Below are 22,500 nucleotides of genomic sequence, written 5' to 3' on the forward strand. Positions count from 1 at the left end.
ATGTATAGGCCTAGGCCCCTTATGAAGGGGAATGTGAACATTATTTTACAAACAATACATCACGACACTGTGAGCATCACGAAACACAGTCAAACAAAAATATACCAGCACTACAGTTCAATGTGTAGAACAATAAAAGAAAAAAACAAACAAAAGAATACATACAGCATTTTCACGAAGTATCCATTTCTCTGAATTTGAAAGCTTTGTATAGAAATAGTGAAAATTTGCGAACAACTTCAGGGGAAGTAGATGACATCAATAAGTTCAATTTAAACAACGTAGGTTTACTATAATATTTAGGCTGAATAAACAAAGTGTATCTCATTTTCTTGTGATTCTTTACATAATGGACAGGTCAGATCACTGTCGTTACATGTTCTGTATCTGTAATGATGGACCGCTAATTCTGTAATACCTAATCTAAATCTTGTCGTCATATATTTTAAATGTCTATCCATATTCAACACTAAGTAAGGTTTCAGATCAGACACACTGCAAAAATTCTGTTAGAAACTAAATCTTTCACTATTCTGAATATGATCAGACCACTTCTGCCATCTACAATCAATCAGACGTTGTCGAAACACACCGATAACCGCCTGGATGCTACCAACACCTTGGTTTAACCAAACAAATCCAAATCCATATTCAAACAAACAATGGCGAATCTTGGTTACCCAGTTCACTCTGCCTCTAGTATCTAAATCATATAGCATATCATAAGCTTTGCGGGGTATTCTGTTATGTTCCATTTGTAGTAATCTCAACCAATAACGTATACACCTGACTGCAGAAACTAGATATAACGGGTATCGATTCGTTTCACCATATAATAAGTCATTTGGCGTTTGCCTATCCACTCCTAAAAATCTCTTTTATGCAAAAGTGTGGACTGATTCACAGTGAACAGCAGCTTTGTCTAGACCCCACAATTCAGAGCCGGGGAGGGAGGAGAGAGAGATGGAGAGAGGACAAGTAGAGAGGACAAGTAGAGAGGAGAAGTGGGAGGGAGGAGAGAGAGATGGAGAGAGGACAAGTAGAGAGGAGAAGTGGGAGGGAGGAGAGAGAGATGGAGGGAGGACAAGTAGAGAGGAGAAGTGGGAGGGAGGAGAGAGAGATGAAGAGAGGACAAGTAGAGAGGAGAAGTGGGAGGGAGGAGAGAGAGATGAAGAGAGGACAAGTAGAGAGGAGAAGTGGGAGGGAGGAGAGAGAGATGAAGAGAGGACAAGTAGAGAGGAGAAGTGGGAGGGAGGAGAGAGAGATGAAGAGAGGACAAGTAGAGAGGACAAGTAGAGAGGAGAAGTAGAGAGGAGAAGTGGGAGGGAGGAGAGAGAGATGGAGAGAGGACAAGTAGAGAGGACAAGTAGAGAGGAGAAGTGGGAGGGAGGAGAGGGAGATGAAGAGAGGACAAGTAGAGAGGAGAAGTGGGAGGGAGGAGAGAGAGATGAAGAGAGGACAAGTAGAGAGGAGAAGTGGGAGGGAGGAGAGGGAGATGAAAAGAGGACAAGTAGAGAGGAGAAGTGGGAGGGAGGAGAGAGAGATGGAGAGAGGACAAGTAGAGAGGACAAGTGGGGTGGAGGAGAGGGAGATGAAGAGAGGACAAGTAGAGAGGACAAGTAGAGAGGAGAAGTGGGAAGGAGGAGAGAGAAAGACGAAGATAAAAGAAAGGTGGGAAGAGCAACGCAGAGAAAACAGGAAGGAGGGGAGAAAGAGACAAGACAAGACAAGACAAGACAAGACAATGGTTTATTTGTTAGGCCTCCGGCCCATAGCAAAGGAGTGGGCCACTAACAAAAATATTACATAATTAATCAAATAGTGTGAATAATATATCAATGCGCATGTGACTTGCAAGCTCTCTCTCTCTCTCCTCTCCCCTCCCTCAAACACATGCACGCGCGCATATACACACCCACATACACGCTCGCGCGCTAAACACACAGATCCAGCGATCTGTCAGAATTTCTCCTCTCCCCTCTGTTCCCCCTCCCCCACCACCTTACCCACCATTCTTCTAAATTTTCTTTTTCTTTTTTTTTCCCTTCGTGTTTTTCTTCTATCAGGCCAATTACTCTGGTGATAATAAATTTAATCTCATGTTAATATTGATATTAGCATTATTTTACTATATTATGTACTGTTTGTTTATTTGTTTTATTTCATTATTTCATTACTTACTGTTTATGAATGTTATTTGATACAATTGATAATATGGTTCATCAGCTGTCATGATAAAATTGAAGTGCAACGTTGTGAGCACAGTATAAGCTTAAAGCTTGTTGATGCTCTTTTGTCATTCATTGCACTGTAATCATGTGTATTGTTGAATAATTAAAGATTATTTAAACCAATAAATTCGGTCCCCAAACAGGCGCTGAGGATCCACTACTTCACATCAGCTTTGCTAAAGCTTGAGAGTCCCAACATCAAGGACTCACATTCTTTTAGAATATCAAGTGTCCCATGACCCTTAAGATCCAAAGGTCCAACTATCCACCAGGTCACTCCTGTGACATTCACTCCCGTGTGTCCAGAGTGGAATGACAGTCATTCTGGTGCACTTTACATCAATTCATGAACACATAATTGTTCACCTCAGCACCTACAGCATGTGAACCACTAGCCTTTCTCCACAATTCCAGTTCAGACCAAACTACAATAACATAGCCAAGCAATGCAAAACATCTTCCCTTCACAAGCAGGTAAAACTGTCATGACATCAACCAAAACTCGATGTCATGACAGCGACAGAGCACTGACAGCTATGGTTGTTTAACTCTCTCCATACGAACGGCGAAAGAGACGACGTTAACAGCGTTTCACCCCAGTTACCATCATCAAAATATTGCAAGCGGAAGGGGAAGGCTCTTATACTGAAGAGGTGAATGTTGACAAAGAATACCACAGTTCTGACGACGGAAGCTAAAGGTTGGGTCATTGAGACACCCACTGGACATCCGAGGGGTCTGTATAGAGGAGAAGAGAGGACTGGCCGTACTGAGTGAGTTAATCATTTTATCTGAATCAACATATGAAATAATCATACATGCATCACACACACACACACACACACACACACACACGCGCGTTTTTTTTTTCCCTACTGTAGTCATAGATGTGGAGCAGAGGAATAGAAAGAGAAAGCCAGATGGACACATGTACAAACAGACAAAGCAAAGCATCAAATAAACTACCAGATAGCAGAGTAAATAGTAAGTTAGACAGATAGGTCTGATGATAAACAGAGACGCTATCTGCTGTGATAGTTAAAAGCAAATGTTATCTACCTTCTCTTTTTTCATTACGGATCACCTTCACCAACGGAATGTTTGCCAACAGCAACCCATCCTCCTCTGAAACAATAATAATAACAATGATAAGAATAGCAACAACAATGATAATGATAATAGCAACAACAGTGATAATGATAATAGCAACATAATAATAGCAACAACAATGATAATGATAATAGCAACAACAATGATAATGATAATAGCAACAACAATGATAATGATAATAGCAACAACAATGATAATGATAATAGCAACAACAATGATAATGATAATAGCAACATAATAATAGCAACAACAATGATAATGATAATAGCAACAACAATGATAATGATAATAGCAACATAATAATAGCAACAACAATGATAATGATAATAGCAACAACAATGATAATGATAATAGCAACATAATAATAGCAACAATAATGATAATGATAATATCAACAATGATAATGATAATAGCAATATAATAATAGCAACAACAATAATGATAATAGCAACAACAATGATAATGAAAATAGAAACAACAATGATAATGATAATAGCAACATAATAATAGCAACAACAATGATAATAATAATAATAATACTAATAATAATAACAATGATAATAATAGCAACACCAATGATAATGATAATAGCAACAACAATGATAATGATAACAGCAACATAATAATAGCAACAACAATGATAATGATAATAGCAACAATAATGATGTTGATAATAGCAACATAATAATAGCAACAACAATGATAATGATAATAGCAACAACAATGATAATGATAATAGCAACATAATAATAGCAACAACAATGATAATGATAATAGCAACAACAATGATAATGATAATAGCAACATAATAATAGCAACAACAATGATAATGATAATAGCAACACCAATGATAATGACAATGCAGATTGATGCTCACACCTCCCAGGCAGGGGCTCTCATGGCATTGACAATAGATATACATACATAAACATACATGCACCAAGTACACTATACACAAACAAGTGTGTGCACACACAAACGCGGAAACAAACACACCCGCACGCCCACATACACAACAAACACATTAGTCCTTATAAACCGAACCAGGGAATCCATGAGACAGACTAAAAAGGGTGAGTTTGTTCCATACGACTGGTCCAAGACAGGAGAGAGAGAGAGTACTGGCTTTGTGATTATTTGTTTCTTTGAAAATCATCAGCACTCTAGAATCAACCGACCAACCAGTCAACTGACATACCAGTCAGTGAATCACTAGCTGCTGAGGCGAAGTGGTTAGCAACACACACTGATCACAGGGTGGTCTCGAGTTCCATCCCCATCGGAAACAGAGGCATATCAGTCAAGTACAGTACAATACTATACTATACTATACATCTTTATCCATCCAAATGGAAACCAGTAGTGTATCCAGTGCCTTATCACTCATATCACGTAGTCTTTCAGTGCACAGCTTGGTTCTACAGACACACACATAAACATGACACAAAGGTTGAACAAAAAAGGTCAAAAAGTAAAAAAATATCATTCAAGCTGAATATCTTCTTCTTCTTCTTTGTTCGTGGGCTGCAACTCCCACGTTCACTCGTATATACACGAGTGGGCTTTTACGTGTATGACCGTTTTTACCCCGCCATGTAGGCAGCCACACTCCGCTTTCGGGGGTGTGCATGCTGGGTATGTACTTGTTTCCATAACCCACCGAACGCTGACATGGATTACAGGATCTTTAACGTGCGTATTTGATCTTTTGCTTGCGTATACACACGAAGGGGGTTCAGGCACTAGCAGGTCTGCACATATGTTGACCTGGGAGATCGGAAAAATCTCCACCCTTTAACCCACCAGGCGCCATCACCGAGATTCGAACCCGGGACCCTCAGATTGAAAGTTCAACGCTTTAACCATTCGGCTATTGCGCCCGTCGAGTTGAATATAAACATTAAAGCAATGAAAGGGATATTCCTGCTCCTGGAATGCTTTTTAGTGGCACAAGGAGAAGAAGATGGTAATAACGAAGATGGCGCTCTGGAGATCTGTTTAAGTTTAATTTAAAGTGTGTGACAAAGTTCTACTCTTGTGCTTCATTTCATGATGACATGTTCTGGCATGAACCAGGCCCGAGAGAAACAAAAACCTGCAGTTTTGGTCTGGAAAATCTTTGCAGCAACACTGTGAATGTGTATCCACGATGCTGATGAAGTTCTACTGTGTGATCTTTCTTTCCTCTGCAGCTGAAGCATGCTGGGTAAGACAAAAGGTCAGGACCAAAATATCTCACACTGATGTTTGGGGCCGCTGATGAGGTATTGCATTATATTGTGTTGTGTTGCGTTGCGTTGTGGTCTGTATTGTATTGTATTGTATTGTATTGTATTGTATGGCATTACAATGCATTGCATTGTATTGTATTGCATTTCATTGCATTGCATTGTATTGTATTGCATGGCATGGCTTGGCATGGTATGGCTTGGCATGACATGACATAGCATGGCATGGCATGGCATGGCATGGCATTGCATTGCATTGCACTATGTTTTTGTCAAAACATATTTCTCTGTATAAAATTTAGCCACAGTCCATCACCACCTTTTTTTTCCTTTCTTTTTTTGGGGGGAGGTGTGGGGGTGTGGGGGAGTAGGAGTGTGGGGGCGGGCAGAGGGGGGGGGGGTGTCTCTAATTGTATTTGTTTCACCATCAAAGTGGATCTTTTACTGACAATTTGACAGGGACAACAATGCTTTTGTTGCCATGGATTTGTGCGTGCTAAGTGTATGTTGCACACGGGAACTTAGTTTTGATTACCTCATATGAAAGACTATCACCCATACCACCATTCAAGGTCTAGTGGAGGGTGTGGGGAGTAAAAAAAAAATCCCGCTCCATATATGGGATTTGAACTCACAGACTCTTGCTTTTTAGTCAGGCACATTACCTCCAGGCAACCACTCCACCTTTGAACTGACAGGCTGCCAGTCACCAGGTTACAGATGCTGACCACTGCAAACCACTACAGGAAAGAATCAGCATGTTTTGCTAGGCTGTGTTGTTAAAAGTCACCAGATGTACAGTTGTATATCATTCTTTGATGTGTGCTGAAGGAACGGTGGTCTAAACTGTGTATCTGTGTCCACTCTGTCTATCTGTTGGTCTCCCTCTTTTTGTCTGTCTCTGTCTCTCTCTGTGTCTGTCTCCCTCTCTCTTTATATATCTGTGTATGTATGTCTGTCTCAGTTTCTGTCTGACGGTCTGTCTGTCTCGTTCTCACTCTCTGTCTCTCACCTACTCACTCACTCACATACTCATTCACACACACACACACACACACACACACACACACACACACACACACACACACACACACACACACACACACACAAACATGCATGTGCACCTTAACATATACACACTTGCATGATCACAGACATACAGACAAACACAAACATGCACGAATACACACACACACACACACACACACACACACACACACACACACACACACACACACAACGTACTGTCATCACTGAAGTCATCCACCAGTATCAGCTCAATCACAGTTTGTACAGGTGACCTTGTTAAGATGCTGAAACACACAGAGTATGGAACACCACACACACACACACACACACACACACACACACACACTGCAAACACTTATTTTTGTTTTAGAATCTCACTATCTTAGTACTTATGTTTACCCATTGTTAAGATGCCATCTTTCTAATTCTCATTATGGTTTACTTATTATTTTAAATGGGTTTCATGTACAAGGTCAACTGAGACAAAGCGTTTTTATCATCATCATCATCATCATCTTTGTTTCTGTCATCTCTAAACAGATCCAACTTCAACCACCAAAAGAGAGTTTTCAGTTTCATTGCATTATCATGTTGACAGTATTTTTTTGTTGTTAAGGCAAATCTTCAAAAAAGTTTTTAACTGGATTCTTCCAGAATGAGCAAGATCTCCCACCTACCCCACCTTTTCCCCCATCTTTCTGTCCTTGAATCATTGCGCTGAATTCTGTTTGACTGACTGATTCACTGCCTGTAGGCATTGACATGTCTCACCTGTAAATCGTGCGGAGCAGGGCCGACCTGGCTTCGTTGTGAAAGGTGATGATGATAGAGGTCTTGGGGAGAGAGCTCCCTGCATTTGTGTACAACTTTGAACACCTGTTGAAAGTGCAGTATACATTATTCATAATAATTGTATACAGAAATACGCTTTTATAAGAAGTTGAAAGGAGGTGTTGTGAAATATGAATTAAATGTGTTTTCAGATATACTCAATAACAGGACTGAGGAGTTCCAGATATGTCTGCTACTACATACACCAAATTGGTGAACAAATGAACATATATACGCACAAAATGGGTGGGGGAGATGTTGGATTTTCATCTAAATTCACAAATGTTCATTAAACGTTAAGCAAAAGAACGAACAAACGCACAAAACTCATAGAATCAGACATGACAAACTCCACTTAGATATTGTATAATACCTATGGTCAAGACATGAGCTGTTCTTGTTCTGTGTCTAAATCAAACAATCAAGCAATCATACTTTATCACTGTCACTCCTTAGTTTGAGCTGGCTCCAAAGATGCTGAGATGGAGTTGGCAGCTGGACAGTATTGCAGTTCTGCAGTCTTTTTGTTTGTTTGTTTTTTGTTTTGTTTCTTGTTGTTGTTTTGTTTTCTGGACCGTTCAGCGGCACTGCTCCCACGTCACTCACCTTGACTCCACACACACCCAGGTTCCTCTGCACCAAAAACATGCAGGGAACGTTTGGCCGCCAGGAGGCCACACCCATTAAAGATCGTAGTTTACTTCCTTTCTTGTACCAACAGATGTTTATAGTCCTGTATAGTTTACACCTAGAAACACAATTCCACTTAAAAAAATTGTTTATATGCTTACTTTTCAGGTCTGGCATCAGGCAGGGGTCTCTCGGCCAGCAGACTGTTGCTGGCAACAACGTTAAATCCAAATCGTCTGCTGGGACTTTCCTCGTCCACAGCCTCCAATTTCCCAATGTAGCCAGCAACGTCAAAAGATTTGGGGTCAAACTGCACCTGAAATGAAGAGCCTAAAGTCAGTGAATCAAAACATGTATCAACTAAAATCAAGAGTGTTACTGTCTCACGCTACCATGCTGTAATGATTAACATCGCGGCCTGTCAACTGGGAGGACAAGGGTGCAAGCCTCAGTCAACAGATGCAGGACTGTTTCAGCTAACTGGCTTGATTCCTATCCAGAAGAAGAACTGAGTGTGGTATGATGAAAAGATACGTGTGTGTGTACGTGCTTTCGTGCACTATTGCATGTATATGAACACCGCCGCATTCCAACTGATATATATATATATCAATCATATTATGATAGTCAGTCGTTTTAGACTATGACCATCAGAACAGCAGAGAAGGCAACTGCTGTTCCGACTATTTGGGCTAGAATTTGATTATAGTGGAGAGTGTCTTGCCCAAGTTACATCCCCACTCTCTCGGCCAAGTGGGTTTTAGGACAGTCGGCGATGGGATGGTTCCCAAACGCCAACTAGCCCCCAAGGCTGCAGCACTAAGAGCCAGTTCAACTTTGCCTCCTAGTTTGAGAGTCATAGTCCTTCACAAAAGACTAAGCTGTAAATGATTTCCCATTGACTGGAGAGAAACCATTGATAATACAGTTCTCACTTTGCTGTTTGCCCAAATGTAAACTTATGTCAATCTGTGATATAAGCCGAGTGTTGGGCCTCAAACAACAATGTTTTAATCGGCTTTAACAGTGACTGGCAAGCTTAAATACCATACCACGACATCAAGTTTCCCCACTGATTAAAATAATATTAGTACTGATTGACAGCATGCATGATCATTGATAATCTGACATATTGACTCGATGTTCTGGAGGGATATTGGGACCTGTTGTCTAACCTGGGGATGAACCATTTGTCAATTGAGAATCTCAAGCAGCAGGACTATATTTCAGGGAGCATGATTTTATCATTACACTTGCCTGCCAGTGCTGCATCTACAGCAAGCTTAGACTTTGCTTACGCGTACGACAACCTAAACAAAAAATTCATGATATTTCGGTTTTGTAACGCCGGCAAACACAAAAGAGAACACAACTCTTTAAACATCAGTTTATAAGTACGTCCGCGTATATTGGCAATAATGTCAGGCAGGCCATATCTTTCCATAGTTTATGGTCAGATGAAATGTCATCTTTACTGAGGACCTATGGTGTCCACTTCCTAAACTTGACTGTCAATATGTGTGTATCTCTCTCTCTCTCTCTCTCTCTATATATATATATATATAGAAAGATAGATATATAGATACGTCCCGCTTCATGATTTGTGAGCATGTTTCCTTTTGCATGGATTAAGTATATAAAAGCAAATAATAGTCCCCAGTGTAACAGGCCGAAACCTATCCCTGGCTACTTCTTATCCCGGGTAAGAACCAGCCTAGGCCATTTCATACCCCTCCTGGCTGGAATATACCCCCTGTGTACACTTCGCTCACCCAACCAGTCTGTATCACATTTACATTAATGATAATGATGATGATAAGAATAATAATAATAATAATAATGGGAATTTATATAACTCCTTCCAACTTTGGAATTTGCAATTAATGCAAAAGAAATGTTGTGATAATGTTGTCAAAAAAGTGTTGTGATGATGTTCGTCCTTCGGATTCGAAGATGACCATGGCTTCAAGAGTCAGATGGAAGATCGGTGGCTGTGGGTCCGGAGGTGACTGGTGAGGCCAATCCGGGCCCTGAAGTCTCGCCCACATGTGGGACACAAGTGAGTGGGTGCTGTTGTGGCAGTGGATGCTGCTCGGGCCTTGCGCACAGCACGCTTTCGGTGAGTTTCGGTGATGCGCCTGGCTTCAGCTGCACGGGCTTCTGTGGTGATTATGCTGTGCCAATCTGGACGGTCCAGAGAAAGTGTCTCCCATGTGTTGATGTCGAAGCACCAGGACTTTGAGGGACGCTTTGAGGCAGTCTTGGTAGCGTTTCTTCTGTCCTCCAACTGAGCGCTTGCCCTGACACAGCAGCTGATTAGACAGTCGGCTGTCTGACATTCTCACTACATGTCCAGTCCACTTGGCTTTGACATTCTGCAGAAGGGTTTAGACGCTGCAGAGGCCAGCTCGTTCTAGGACTTCCGTGTCGGCGACTTTGTCCTGCCACCTGATGAGGAGGAGTCTGCAGAGACAGCTCAGGTTGAGCTATCTGGCGTGTCTGCTGTAGACAGTCCAGGTCTCGCTGGCGTAAAGGAGGGTGGTAAGGATCACAGCACAGTAGATCTTCAGCTTAGTGGTAGAGCTGAGTCGTCTCCGCTCCCAGACGTTCTCACGGAATCTCCCAAAGGCTGCGCTGGCTTTGGCGATCCTGTTGTTGACCTTAGTGTCTATGTTCACACACACACACACACACACACACACACACACACACACACACATGTACGTCCTTCATGTGCCATGCCTGCCAGTGCCACGCCCACTCAACTCATACTCACTTTCAGACAACATCAAAGAGGTTAACAGTGACCTAGTTGACATGCAGTGCAAGGGAGCATGTCTATGTTCCCCAAGGTCGATGTTCCCCCACTGCTGAACATTATTGACAATTCGGAAGCGCTCAGACTGCATTACGTTGTGACATCTGTGCGTTATGTCTTTGAAGGTGTTTGACCGCTGCATGACTACTACTGGCCACTATCAGAGTTCAGTTTGCATCACTCTGAATGCAATATTGGAACGTTTTAGCAGGATTCCACCATACTGTTGCCCATTCCTGACCATTACTTACACAGACAACCACTACCCAGTGACCACCACTTACTACTACAGACCACTGACAACTACTGCTCACTGGCCTCTGCCCACTGCTGCCCACAACTGAGCTCTGACTACTGCTGATCACTTACCACCGCTAACCGTTGACCATAACTGACCACTACTGACCACTGCTGGCCACAATATACTGACCACTGACCGTTATTGACCACTGATGACAACCGCTGATCACTGCTGAACACTGACCAATGCTGACCACCACTGACCACTGCTAGCAACACTGACCCCTACAGACAGCTGACCACCACTGACCACAAGCAATGCTGATCTTTAACAACTGCTTTCTGCTGACCGACCAGAACCGACCACTGACCACAAAATATTTACCACTGATAACTATTAACCACTGACCACTACTGACCACTGCTGGCCACTTCTGACAACTACTGACAACTGACCACCGCTGCCCAGCACTGACCACTGCTGACCACCACTGACCATTGACCTGCTAACCACTGACACCACTGACTACTACTAACTACCGCTGCCCATCAATGACCGCTGACTACCACTGGCTACTGCTGACCACCACTGACCACAATCACAGAGCACCATTGAGCACCACTTACCACTGCCGAGAACCACTGACCACAATATACTGATCGCTACTGACCACCATTGACCACCATTAACCACTGACAACTACTGACCACTGCTGACCACTACAGATCTCTGACCAGTATTTAACACTACATACCACTGACTATGCTGAGCACGACTGATCACTACTGACCGTGACCGCCACAGATCACCACTGTCCACCAATGACCACTGACTTCTGTTAACCACTGACATCACTGTCCACTAATAACCACTGTTGCCCATTGCTGACCGCTGACTACCACTGACTACTGCTGACCACCGCTGACCACAATCACAGAGCACCATTGACCACCACTGACCACTATATACGGACCACTACTGACCACCAGTGACCACCATTAACCGCGGACAACTACTGACCACTGCTGACCACTACAGATCACTGACCACTGTTGACGACCACTGACCACTACGTACTACTGACTACCGGTGAGCATGACTGACCACTACTGACCGCCACAGACCACCACTGCCCACTACTGACTGGTGACCACCGCCGACCACCATGGACCACTTACCACCTCTGAGCACCGCTGACCACTACTGACTATTGACCATTGACTACAGCTGACCACTGCTGACAAGCACCCAAAAGTGTATGCATGATTAAACAAACATATGTTTAGGGGAACATAGACTTGGGGGGAGGGGGGGGGTATACAGACTTGGGGGAACATAGACCTGGAGTAATATAGACCTGGGGGAACATAGACCTATCAAAAACGTTTTTGGGGGAATATAGACTGGGAGAACAAAGACCTGCGTGAAACAAGACCCAGAAAACGTAAATTTAGGGGAACACAGACCCGTGGGAACATAGAGCTTGGGGAATATAGTCCTGCAAGAACTTGTAGCTGGCTGAAGGAAAATTCTGGGGAACGTAGACCTAGGGGAACAAAAAGCTGACCCCCCCAAATCTTCTGCAAAATCAACCGTTAAACCATCATTTCATGGAGCGTGTAACAATAATAACAATAACAATAACGGTTTATTCAGTTTTTGCAGGCCATCTGGCCCATATGAACAGGAGAAATGCTTGAAGATAGCAAAAGATATGAAGTGAGTGAAAAAAGAAGTTTTTACTGCTAAAATCACGTGCACGTCAAAAGACACACCTGGTTCCATGTGACAACACGTAAGTGTATTTTACAGTAGTTGTAATGTAAGTTTACTTTCACTTTCTAAGCTTCAAACATTCATTAATGTATACTGCTACTTTAAATGTCAGTTTAGCTGACCGGTTGGTACACAGTGACTGTACTTTAAAATCTGATGGAAATCGATAATAATAAAGGGGTAAGAACCGTTTACGAAGAGCAGCATATCGAGGACATATCAACATGAAATGACACAAATCTTCAATATAATGACCATCACATTGTTTGCAGAAAGGGTCATAGAACTGTTTTGTGGCACAGGACATACTGTTCAGGGGTAGCCGATTGCACCTCAGTAAACACAACGCACGACGATGTTCACGTGCACCCAGCTGACCTACATAGCCAGCTCTCGCGATTTCTGGATGATATGCACAATAATCAGGGTGAGATGAGAGTGAGTCATGCCATTCTTGATAGAATGAGTCCCTCAGTCTCTGTCTAAACAGAGATAAAAAGCATGGAACGTCCCCAGGATCTTGCATTTCCCACACATACCCAAAACCATATGTGCACATCAGTGTTCTCGTGTTGCCCGGTTGCGTTTACCAGATTGATCATGCATTTGCAGCAGTTGATAACATTGTTTAGGGTGTCTGTTATCAGGCATAGAAAGAAGTCTGCACCAGTATTTCATAACACGAACATATGTATCAATGTAGATGGGAAATCTGCCACATTCTCCAAGAGCTATATTGTTTTTGACATCCCTCCCAACTCCCAAAACCAGCTTACAAATTTTGATATGTACTTTTTCAATAGCATCATATTTCTGAAACCCCCAGATCTCTGAACCGTATAGCAGAATTGGTTTTATTTTTGTATCAAAGATTTTGAAAAGAGTAGTAACTGGAATCCCTTGAAGTTTAAAATACAGTTTCCTGATCCCTGCTAATGCTCTCATAGCTTTACCAGATAAGTTTTCTACACATCTTGACCAGTTTAATGTTGCAGACAGTACAACGCCTAGATAGTTGTAACAAGGTTCAACTTGAACCTACTTACCAGAGTAGTACCATTTCTCACATGTTTTGATAAAACCACCATTTTTAAACACAACTACTTTGGTTTTGTTCATATTGACTACCAACCCCCACTTCTTGTAATAATTTCCCAAACAATCAATTTTCTTTTGGAGGTCTGACACAGAATCAGAGACCAGGACGATATCATCTGCATACATCAACAAAAAGATTCCAAGTGGATCAGCAAAAATGTCAATGCCTCTTGCTCCACATGTTGCCAAGTCAGCTTCTAACTCAGACAGAAAGATGGAAAATAACAAAGGGCTTAATACACAGCCTTGTCTAACCCCTGACATGCAATCAAAATATTCTGTAATATTGTTCCCAACTCTGACTGCTGCCTTGACCCTTTTGTACATGCCCTCAAGTGTTTTGAACATTTTCCCATGTATCCCTGTTTTTTGTAGCAAGAGATATAACAGTTTTTGTCTGTTTACACTATCAAATGCCTTTGAAAAGTCTACAAATAGTGTGTAAAAGCGGCCACCCTGTTTTGTAAGGTATTTCTGAACCATTGACTGCAATGAGAATATGTTGTCTGTTGTACTGTAACCTTTACGAAAACCTGCTTGTGCTTCTGGGATAATATCATTTTCTTCACAGAAGATCTTTAGTCTATTATTAATTACTGTACTGTATAACTTGCTGATTATACCCAATAGTGAAATCCCTCTGTAATTATCGGCTTTTCTTGTACTGCCTTTTTTATGTAAGGGGAAAATGATAGCTTTGGACCAGCTCTGCGGGTATTCCCCACTGTCAAAAACTCTGTTGAACAAAGGGTGCAGAAATTTAACAAGTGTGTCTTCAATGTGGAGGAAAAAATCAGATGACAAACCGTCTGGACCGGCTGCTTTTCCATTTTTCAATGCATGAATAGCGTTGCAAATTTCAGACTGAAATATCTCCATCTAGTTTTGCACTCAAACATTCGGCACATGTTTCACACACATGATTACTAAGACTATCTTCAACTTCTTGATTAAACTCCGTGTCATCTGTCAACTGTTCTATGTTTAACAAACTCTTAAAGTGTTCAAACCATGCGTGTGGAGAGATCCACTTAGAGTGAGTCCATTAACTTGCGGTCAAAGCTTTAACCTTTTGCCAAAACATTCTAGAATTTTTATTACAGGTGGCATTTAACTCGTTTAAAACACGTTCGTTGTAGTTTTTCTGCTTATGTTTACATAATTCTTTAAACTCTTTTTTCATGTCGAGTTATTTAATAAGCTCCTCATTTGCGTTAGACCGCCTGAACGTATTCAGCTGCATGTATTTATTTTGTTTTGCTCGCTCACACTCCACGTCCCACCACGGTGGCTGTGCACGAGAATCTTGCACTTTCTGTTTTGACCTCATTTCGGCAGCTGCGTTTTGAAGGAACGAGACAATGCACGCTGACCCAGTGTCCGTGTCAGTGTCAAGTGCAGTCAGAAAATTATTCAGTTCAATCTCTTCATTTTCTCGAATATAATCAATAAATGTAACTGTGTCAAACAACATTTCTGAACAAATAAAATAATCAACAACACTTTTGCCTCGGTTTGCTACACATGTAATTTCTCCTTCACTGTCCCCTTTCAATCTCCCATTTACAATAAACAAATCATACCCCCTGCACAATTCAATAAGTTTGTGGCCAAAACTATTTGTACTACTATCTTTGGATTTACGTTCCGTTAGTGGATTATTCTCTGTTAAGTCTTCTAAATCCTGTAATGGCTGTGCATGTCTGTGTTCATCAACACTGTCCGCATCAGACAGATTCGCAGTCCGTGCATTAAAATCACCGCACAGTAACCATGGCAGATCAGGATATCGGCTCATTACTTCTGTCATGCAGTTTTCTAACTGTTCAATACCGTCATGACTGTCTTTGCCATACACAACTGAACGTTCAGGGGCAATATAAACAAACGCTGCAAGAATGTCAGACGAACAATTAGCAACGGACTTACCAATTTTCAGAAATACACAGTCCTCCACTGAATCCAGCAGCTGTTCAACATGACATACAACAGACCTGTGCACACAAACAGCAACACCACCCTTTAGCCTTTGGGTCCGTGGGGAGTAGAACACATGAAAATCTGGGAAAGCATTTTCGATGTCACTCTGTTTACACAACCACACTTCTGAGAAAGCAAATACATTAAAATTTTCACAGAAATTCCTAAACGATGAGAGTTTCAACTTTTGCATTAAACCTTGCACATTCCATGTCATGATTTGAAACACTGATGATAGGACACTTGGTGATGGTACAGGTGTTGATGAAATGGGCTGGAGTGTGGGTGCAATGTCAGTCACTGAGATACGGGAAGAAACGGTGTCACTGACAGTCTGTCTCCTCTTGCCGTTGACAGTCTGGTGTTGCCGGCCTGCCCCTCATCCCTGTCTCTGTCGCTCCAGAAGACCGTCAGTTGCAGCGTCGTACACAAAGGACTTGCCTTCGATGACCAGAGTGTCGAACCGAAGGAAGGCTTTCTTGTTGGCCTTCTTGGCATCCTTCAGGAAGGGCAGCAGCTTGCGTCGTTTGTCCCTCACCCTGGGCGTGAAGTCTTCAGAGATGAAAACGCTGGATCTTCTGTTCTTCAGCTGGTGACGCTCGTATAGGATCCTCTCCCTGGCTTTGAAACTGCTGAAGCAGACGATGATTGGATGTGGCCCCTTGCCAGACCTCCGACGATCAGCACGCTCGATTTCGATGTCGTCCTGTACCCCCATCTCTTCTTTCAACACCGTCTTGACAGTTTTTTCACAGTCTGCCCAAGTTTCTGTTTGCCCCTGTGGTTGGGGAATACCGTGAAAAATCAGATTGTTGCGTCTGCTCCTCCCCTCTAAATCGTCCAGTTTGTTCTCCATTCTGTCTAACTTTTCTTTCAGTTCTTTGTTTTCCTTCACAACTTCAGCAAAGTCATTCTGCATTTTATCCATTTGTTCTTGTACCGACGACTGCAGACTGTCCATTTTCTTATCCATTGTCGTCATCTTTTCATTCAGCGCACTCAACATTTACACCATGTCAGCAATGGTTGGTTGGTCAGCGGTTTCATTACGTCCATTTCCCGATGTCTGGCTTTGGTTTTGCGATGTCAGTGTTGTTTGCTTCTTGTTGGGGCCCGGGTTTGACTCGATGTCACCACACTGTAGCAGGAAAGCGACCATGAACACAAGCAGAACTGCCACGGGTGCACTGACGGACACAGCACGGATACGCATGGCTGCCTTCTCCCTGGCACGTTTTCTCATAAAAGTCAGAAAAGTCCAGTATAAAGTCCCGCACTCAGCACGGAAACACACCGAATTACTGGGCATGACGTCAGGAAACAAAGTGCACATGGAGCGTGTGTGTGTGTGTGTGTGTGTGTGTGTGTGTGTGTTCTTTGTCTCTGTTCTTGCTGTATGATTTTTTAGTGGAGATACCTTTCTTCAATACCTTCTTTTTCTTTCTTGTTTCTCTTCTTAGTTTCTTCTTTCTTCCATGTTCATTATCTTAAAAAAATATAGTTTAAAGTTTTATTCATCCGTTTACTCCAGTTGCTTATAGCTACTTATAGCTAACAAATTCATTCTGCTTCCTATGAACAAAAAACAAACAAACAAACAAAAAACGAAAATGAAAACCGACTTCGGAGACAAATATTTTTTCATGCACACGCTTGTTTCGGAAGTCATTATACTTTGTGCATACAATAGAACTCATCCCCAATCACAGCCATATTACAAACCTTGCATAACCGCAACTCTCGTGGTGTGCCACTACGTCTCCCCCTTTCTATTTCCAACTCAAGATTACTAAGCATAATTCATCAAAAGCAATCACTGTACATCAGAGCGACTGAACGTCTCTAGGAACGAACTTCAGGTTCAAAGATAATAGGTGTTCCATATCGAAAATTTTAATTGCAAATAAAACAACAGTTTTATCCTAGCAAGTTAATTGATTACTTTCCAGTTTTGAATAAAAGCCCATTGGTAATAAATATTGTGTGAACTATATTCCTCGCAGTTCACATACCCTTCATTCTAATGTTGTTAATCTTGGCAGTCTTCAAATATCGATGTATTTCAGAGAAAAAGAGAGGGGGTAAGAAATCACTCAGAGGATATAAACTGGCCTAGGCCAAACTATACCCTGGGTAAGATGTAGCCCAGGTCAGTTCTTACGGGGGGGAACTCTGGCCAGGGTAAGGTCTGGCCTGTTACACCGGTAAACCCACCAATGAAAGAAAGATGAACGGACAAATATTTTGAAAGGAAAGAGGAGTCATAGCTTGAAGCACAAGTCCGAGTCCCAAAATAGATTGCCAGGGCCCCGGATCAATCCGCTGACCGGAGAAACACAAATCGCACGGAAAGAGAACTGCATGTTGTGATCGACTGAGTCAGGTTTTGATAAAACAGAGAACATACCATTATTGTCAGTGATTGAATTGACTTGAGACAGCAGATCGTTCCAATGTTGTTGCAGAGCAACCTTGAAGAAAGAAGGAGAAGTAAGGTGACAGCTGAGCAAATATCGACATGAGATGGTTGAAACCACGTACACTTCATGTGCCTGTGGCACACAGTCGAAAGAAAGGAGCCTTGTCAAGTTACACACACACACACACACACACACCACATAAACGCACGCGCACGCACACACACACACACAAACGCACGCGCACACACACACACACACACACACACGCACGCACACACACACACACACACGCACACCACACATAAACGCACGCGCACGCACACAAACACACAAACACACCACCCCTACCCCCTACTGGCACACACACACACACACACACACACACACACACACACACACACACACACACACACACAAACAGCCGTCGGACAGACAGACAGCCCAGCTGCCCCAAGCACCTCATCCCACAATCGAAAAAAGACCTCGAGCTCAAATGCCTCAGACAACACCACACGCTCATCCCCAATCCTCCACTGCCTGAGTGGGCGTAGAAGGGGAGGGAGGGAGATTTCTTGGTCTGCTGCCTTCCCGGACGTTTATTTAACCTCCTGACCTGAGAACGAGTAGGCCTGCTAATACTTTTTTTTCTCGTCCCTAACATTCTGTTCTGTATCTGGATCTGGATAATATACGTCGCTGGTGCCAAGGATCGACTATAACTGCAACTGGATATTTCCAGTTTTCTTTTTTCTCATCCATAACCTATTCTCCATCTCGGGGCCCAAGGATGCAGATGTCTGCAAAGAGAATCATTATAAACGCAACTACTCAATGCAGGGGGCAGTTGAAATGTGGAGGGCTATTGCCGTTTGGATGTCATCTGGAATTTTTCGTGCTTGTTTACAGTGTTTCTCGACTGTCTCAAAGCAGCCTCCTAAAATTAGACGGAGTTCAAAATGAAGCTATGAGGCTGATCTTTTGAACAACAAAAGATACCCCTACGGAAACCATGCGATACCAATAGCACACTCAACTGTAGGTAGGAGCCGACCGCGGGCCGAAAAACCCACCTCCACTGGGATTCGAACCCGCGTCCTCCCAGCCGTGAGTCCGCGACGCTAACCACTTCGCCACGGCGGATGGTTTAAACTAATAAAATTATGATCTTTTATGTCCAAATCAATCAGGATTAAAAAAAAAAAAATCACTCTTGCCTTACAGCACTTTCAAAACTAAGTATAATACTTAACTATGAACAGCTAACAATTTACTGGCGTTCTTTTTGTGGATTTCGCTAAAGCTTGTGATGTTACAAAGCATGATCCACTGTTTAAAAAACAACACTCGTCTATAAATCATCTCGCAGCGCATTGATATTAATTCCATCATTTCTTTCTAACCGGCAGACATCAAGCAGTATCTTTGAATACACATACGTCTTCTTTTCTTCCAAACAACTTTGCTGTCCCACAGAGTTCTGTCCTGGGTCCTCTCTTATTTTTCAGTCTACATGCATGATCTACCTTTATTCCTAAAAATACACTGCGAAATGTTTGCTGATTAGACCACTTTGGATACAAATAATGTCAATGCCCAGCAGGTTTGTCTTACCATGCAGGAAAACATAAATCTTTGGATAAATGGACTGAATTAATCATATGGGCGTTCATAAATTTTTAAAAAAACAACAACAAAACATTCTGATGATTACCACAAGGCAAAAACATAAAAATCTAACTGAAAGATTACCTTCCTATATACTGCTGACGAAAAAAAAAGAGTTGAAAATCACAAAGTTCTAGGAGTAACAATCGACAATAACCTATCATAAATCTACAGTTTACTACGATTGTTTTTTGTAAATCAAGCCTTGCATATTCAGGGGGCTGGTTATGGAATCATATCCCAGATGATCTAAAAAAAAAATCAAGTTTTCCACAATTCAAATATAATTTTCACAAATACCTTAGGAATCTTTCAAACTTAATACATCTCTGTCCTAAGACGTACTGATCACGATTCAGTGCCTCTGTTATCCTCTTCTTTTCTTCCTCATGTGACATTTTCGAACGTCTTTGTTCATAAATTGGTCATGTCCTTACTTTCATTGTACTTTTCTTTTCAGATCTAACTTGTTTTGTTTTGTTTACAGGGTGCTGGGGTGTGTTCTTTATTGGTTTGTTGTTTTGTCCTTCAGAGCTGGGTGTTTAAAAAAAACCCAAAAAAACAAACAGTTGTGCTTTCTCCACTTCCATTGTGAAATAAAAATTCGTTTCGATCCGTTCCGTTCCGTTCTCTCTCTCTCTCTCTCTCTCTCTCTCTCTCTGTGTGTGTGTGTGTGTGTGTGTGTGTGTGTGTGTGTGTGTGTGTGTGTGTGTGTGTGCATGTGTATGAGAGAGAGAGAGAGAGAGAGAGAGAGAGAGAGAGAGAGTGAGTGTGTCAGAGACAGAGACGTGGAGAGACAGGAACGGAGGGAACACTATCAATAGAACACAGATACTTTTAAACACAGGTGTAATGAGACTAATGAAATCAAATCAACTCAACTCAACTGAATTAAATTTAAAAAATAAAAATAAAAACAGCCCGGGAAAAAAACAACATCATAACTATTGTCCAACCTATTAAAAATAAAAGAGGGGGTGGGGTGGGTGAACCAACGTACAGACTAATATGAATCATTAAGTATGTTTGCATCGGTTGTTGTGCGCGCGTGCTGCCCCGGTACTCGTTTAGGCTATATGCGTGTGTGTGCACGGCACGGCTGATGCGCGCGCTCGAGTCAACCAACCGTACGTCAGTGGTAACAACGTGCTTGTGCTGTCTTGCTGTCATCTGTTTGTCACATGTCACCAATAAAAACTCTTGTCTGTCAAACGCCCGGCACAGTGCCTGTATCACAACCCGTGACAAAGATTGCAGAAATATGCTGGAACATGTGCTGATATTATATATACCGGAGGCTATCGAAAACCGGAGAAGGCAGCTTATGTTACACTGAAGGCTGCTTACGTGTGCACCATCTGTTCGTGCGGTCGAAACATAGACAGATGTAAACATACAGCTCAGTGCGTCGAAAGGAAAGCGTCAGCGGTGACTGGATTTTTACAACAAAATAGGGGGAAGGGGAGGGAAAGAAAAATGTAAAGAAAGAAAGAAGCTGATGCTATTGTTTTTTTTTGTTTTTTTTTTTTTACATCGATGCAGGCATGGCCTTCATGCAAATATAGTATACTTGCTCTTTCTGTGGTGGCATTTTCTCAGCAGCTTTGAGACTTTCTCTTTCTGACTATTTACGTGTGTGTGTGTGTGTGTGTGTGTGTGTGTGTGTGTATGTGTGTGTGTGTGTGTTGATTGCGCGCGCGCGCGCGGCGTGTGTAGATTGTATGTGTGTGTCTGTATGAATGTATGTTTGCCTCTCCTCCCACTCTCTCTCCCTGTCTGTCTGTCTGTATTGATCTGTCTCTCTTCCTACTGGCTTTCTCTGTCTCTGTCTCTCCCTCCGTCTCTCGGTCTGTCCAGTCTGCCCGTCTCTGACGCTGTTTGTCTGTTTGCCTGCTTGTCTATATCATAAAAATTATGTTCCCATAGCGTCTATCTGTCTGCCTGTTTCTCGATCTGTCCCTGTCTGTCTCTAACTGCCCTCCCCCCTTCTCTCTCTCTCTCACTCTGTATCTGATTGCCTGCCTGTTATCTGTATGCCTGTTTCTCCGTCTGTCTCTCTGTCTCACGGTCTCTCTGTCGGTCTATCTCCACCACTCTCTGCGTCTGTCTGTCCGTTCGTCTCCATCTCTGTCTGTCTGTGTGTCCGTTTGGTGGACGGCTGACTGTGGTGACCGTGGTGAGGTCACCCCCCACACCGTCGTCTCAGCTCCCCACTTCTCGCTCATATCAGTCAGTCAGAGTGTCCTTGTGTGTGTGTGTGTGTGTGTGTGTGTGTGTGTGTGTGTGTGTGTGTGAGCGCCAGTGTAGTGTGCGCCAGTGTGTGTTGTGTGTGTGTGTGTGCCTGTGGTGTGTGTGTGTGTGTGTGTGATGTCGGGGCGTGTTGTGCGGCCGTGTGTGTGTGTGTGTGTGTGTGTGTGTGTGGCCGTGTGTGTGTGTGTGTGTG

At 42.6% G+C, this 22,500-nt stretch overlaps 1 protein-coding gene across 1 annotated transcript in view; it reads right to left on the bottom strand.

Annotated features, from left to right (window-relative positions):
• The window catches only part of LOC143280843 (polypeptide N-acetylgalactosaminyltransferase 16-like), a 48,669-nt gene that overhangs the window by 24,117 nt on the left and 2,052 nt on the right, over positions 1 to 22,500 (bottom strand). The window contains exons 2-5 of the mRNA XM_076585561.1: positions 8,221 to 8,375; positions 7,370 to 7,474; positions 6,815 to 6,882; positions 3,291 to 3,356 (exon numbers count right to left, since the gene is read on the bottom strand). Of these exons, the coding sequence (XP_076441676.1) occupies positions 3,291 to 3,356; positions 6,815 to 6,882; positions 7,370 to 7,474; positions 8,221 to 8,375 (394 nt within the window). The remainder of the gene's footprint in view (positions 1 to 3,290; positions 3,357 to 6,814; positions 6,883 to 7,369; positions 7,475 to 8,220; positions 8,376 to 22,500) is intronic.

The sequence above is a fragment of the Babylonia areolata genome, chromosome 4 (genome assembly GCF_041734735.1).
Source record: "Babylonia areolata isolate BAREFJ2019XMU chromosome 4, ASM4173473v1, whole genome shotgun sequence".
Classification (NCBI taxonomy): domain Eukaryota; kingdom Metazoa; phylum Mollusca; class Gastropoda; order Neogastropoda; family Buccinidae; genus Babylonia; species Babylonia areolata.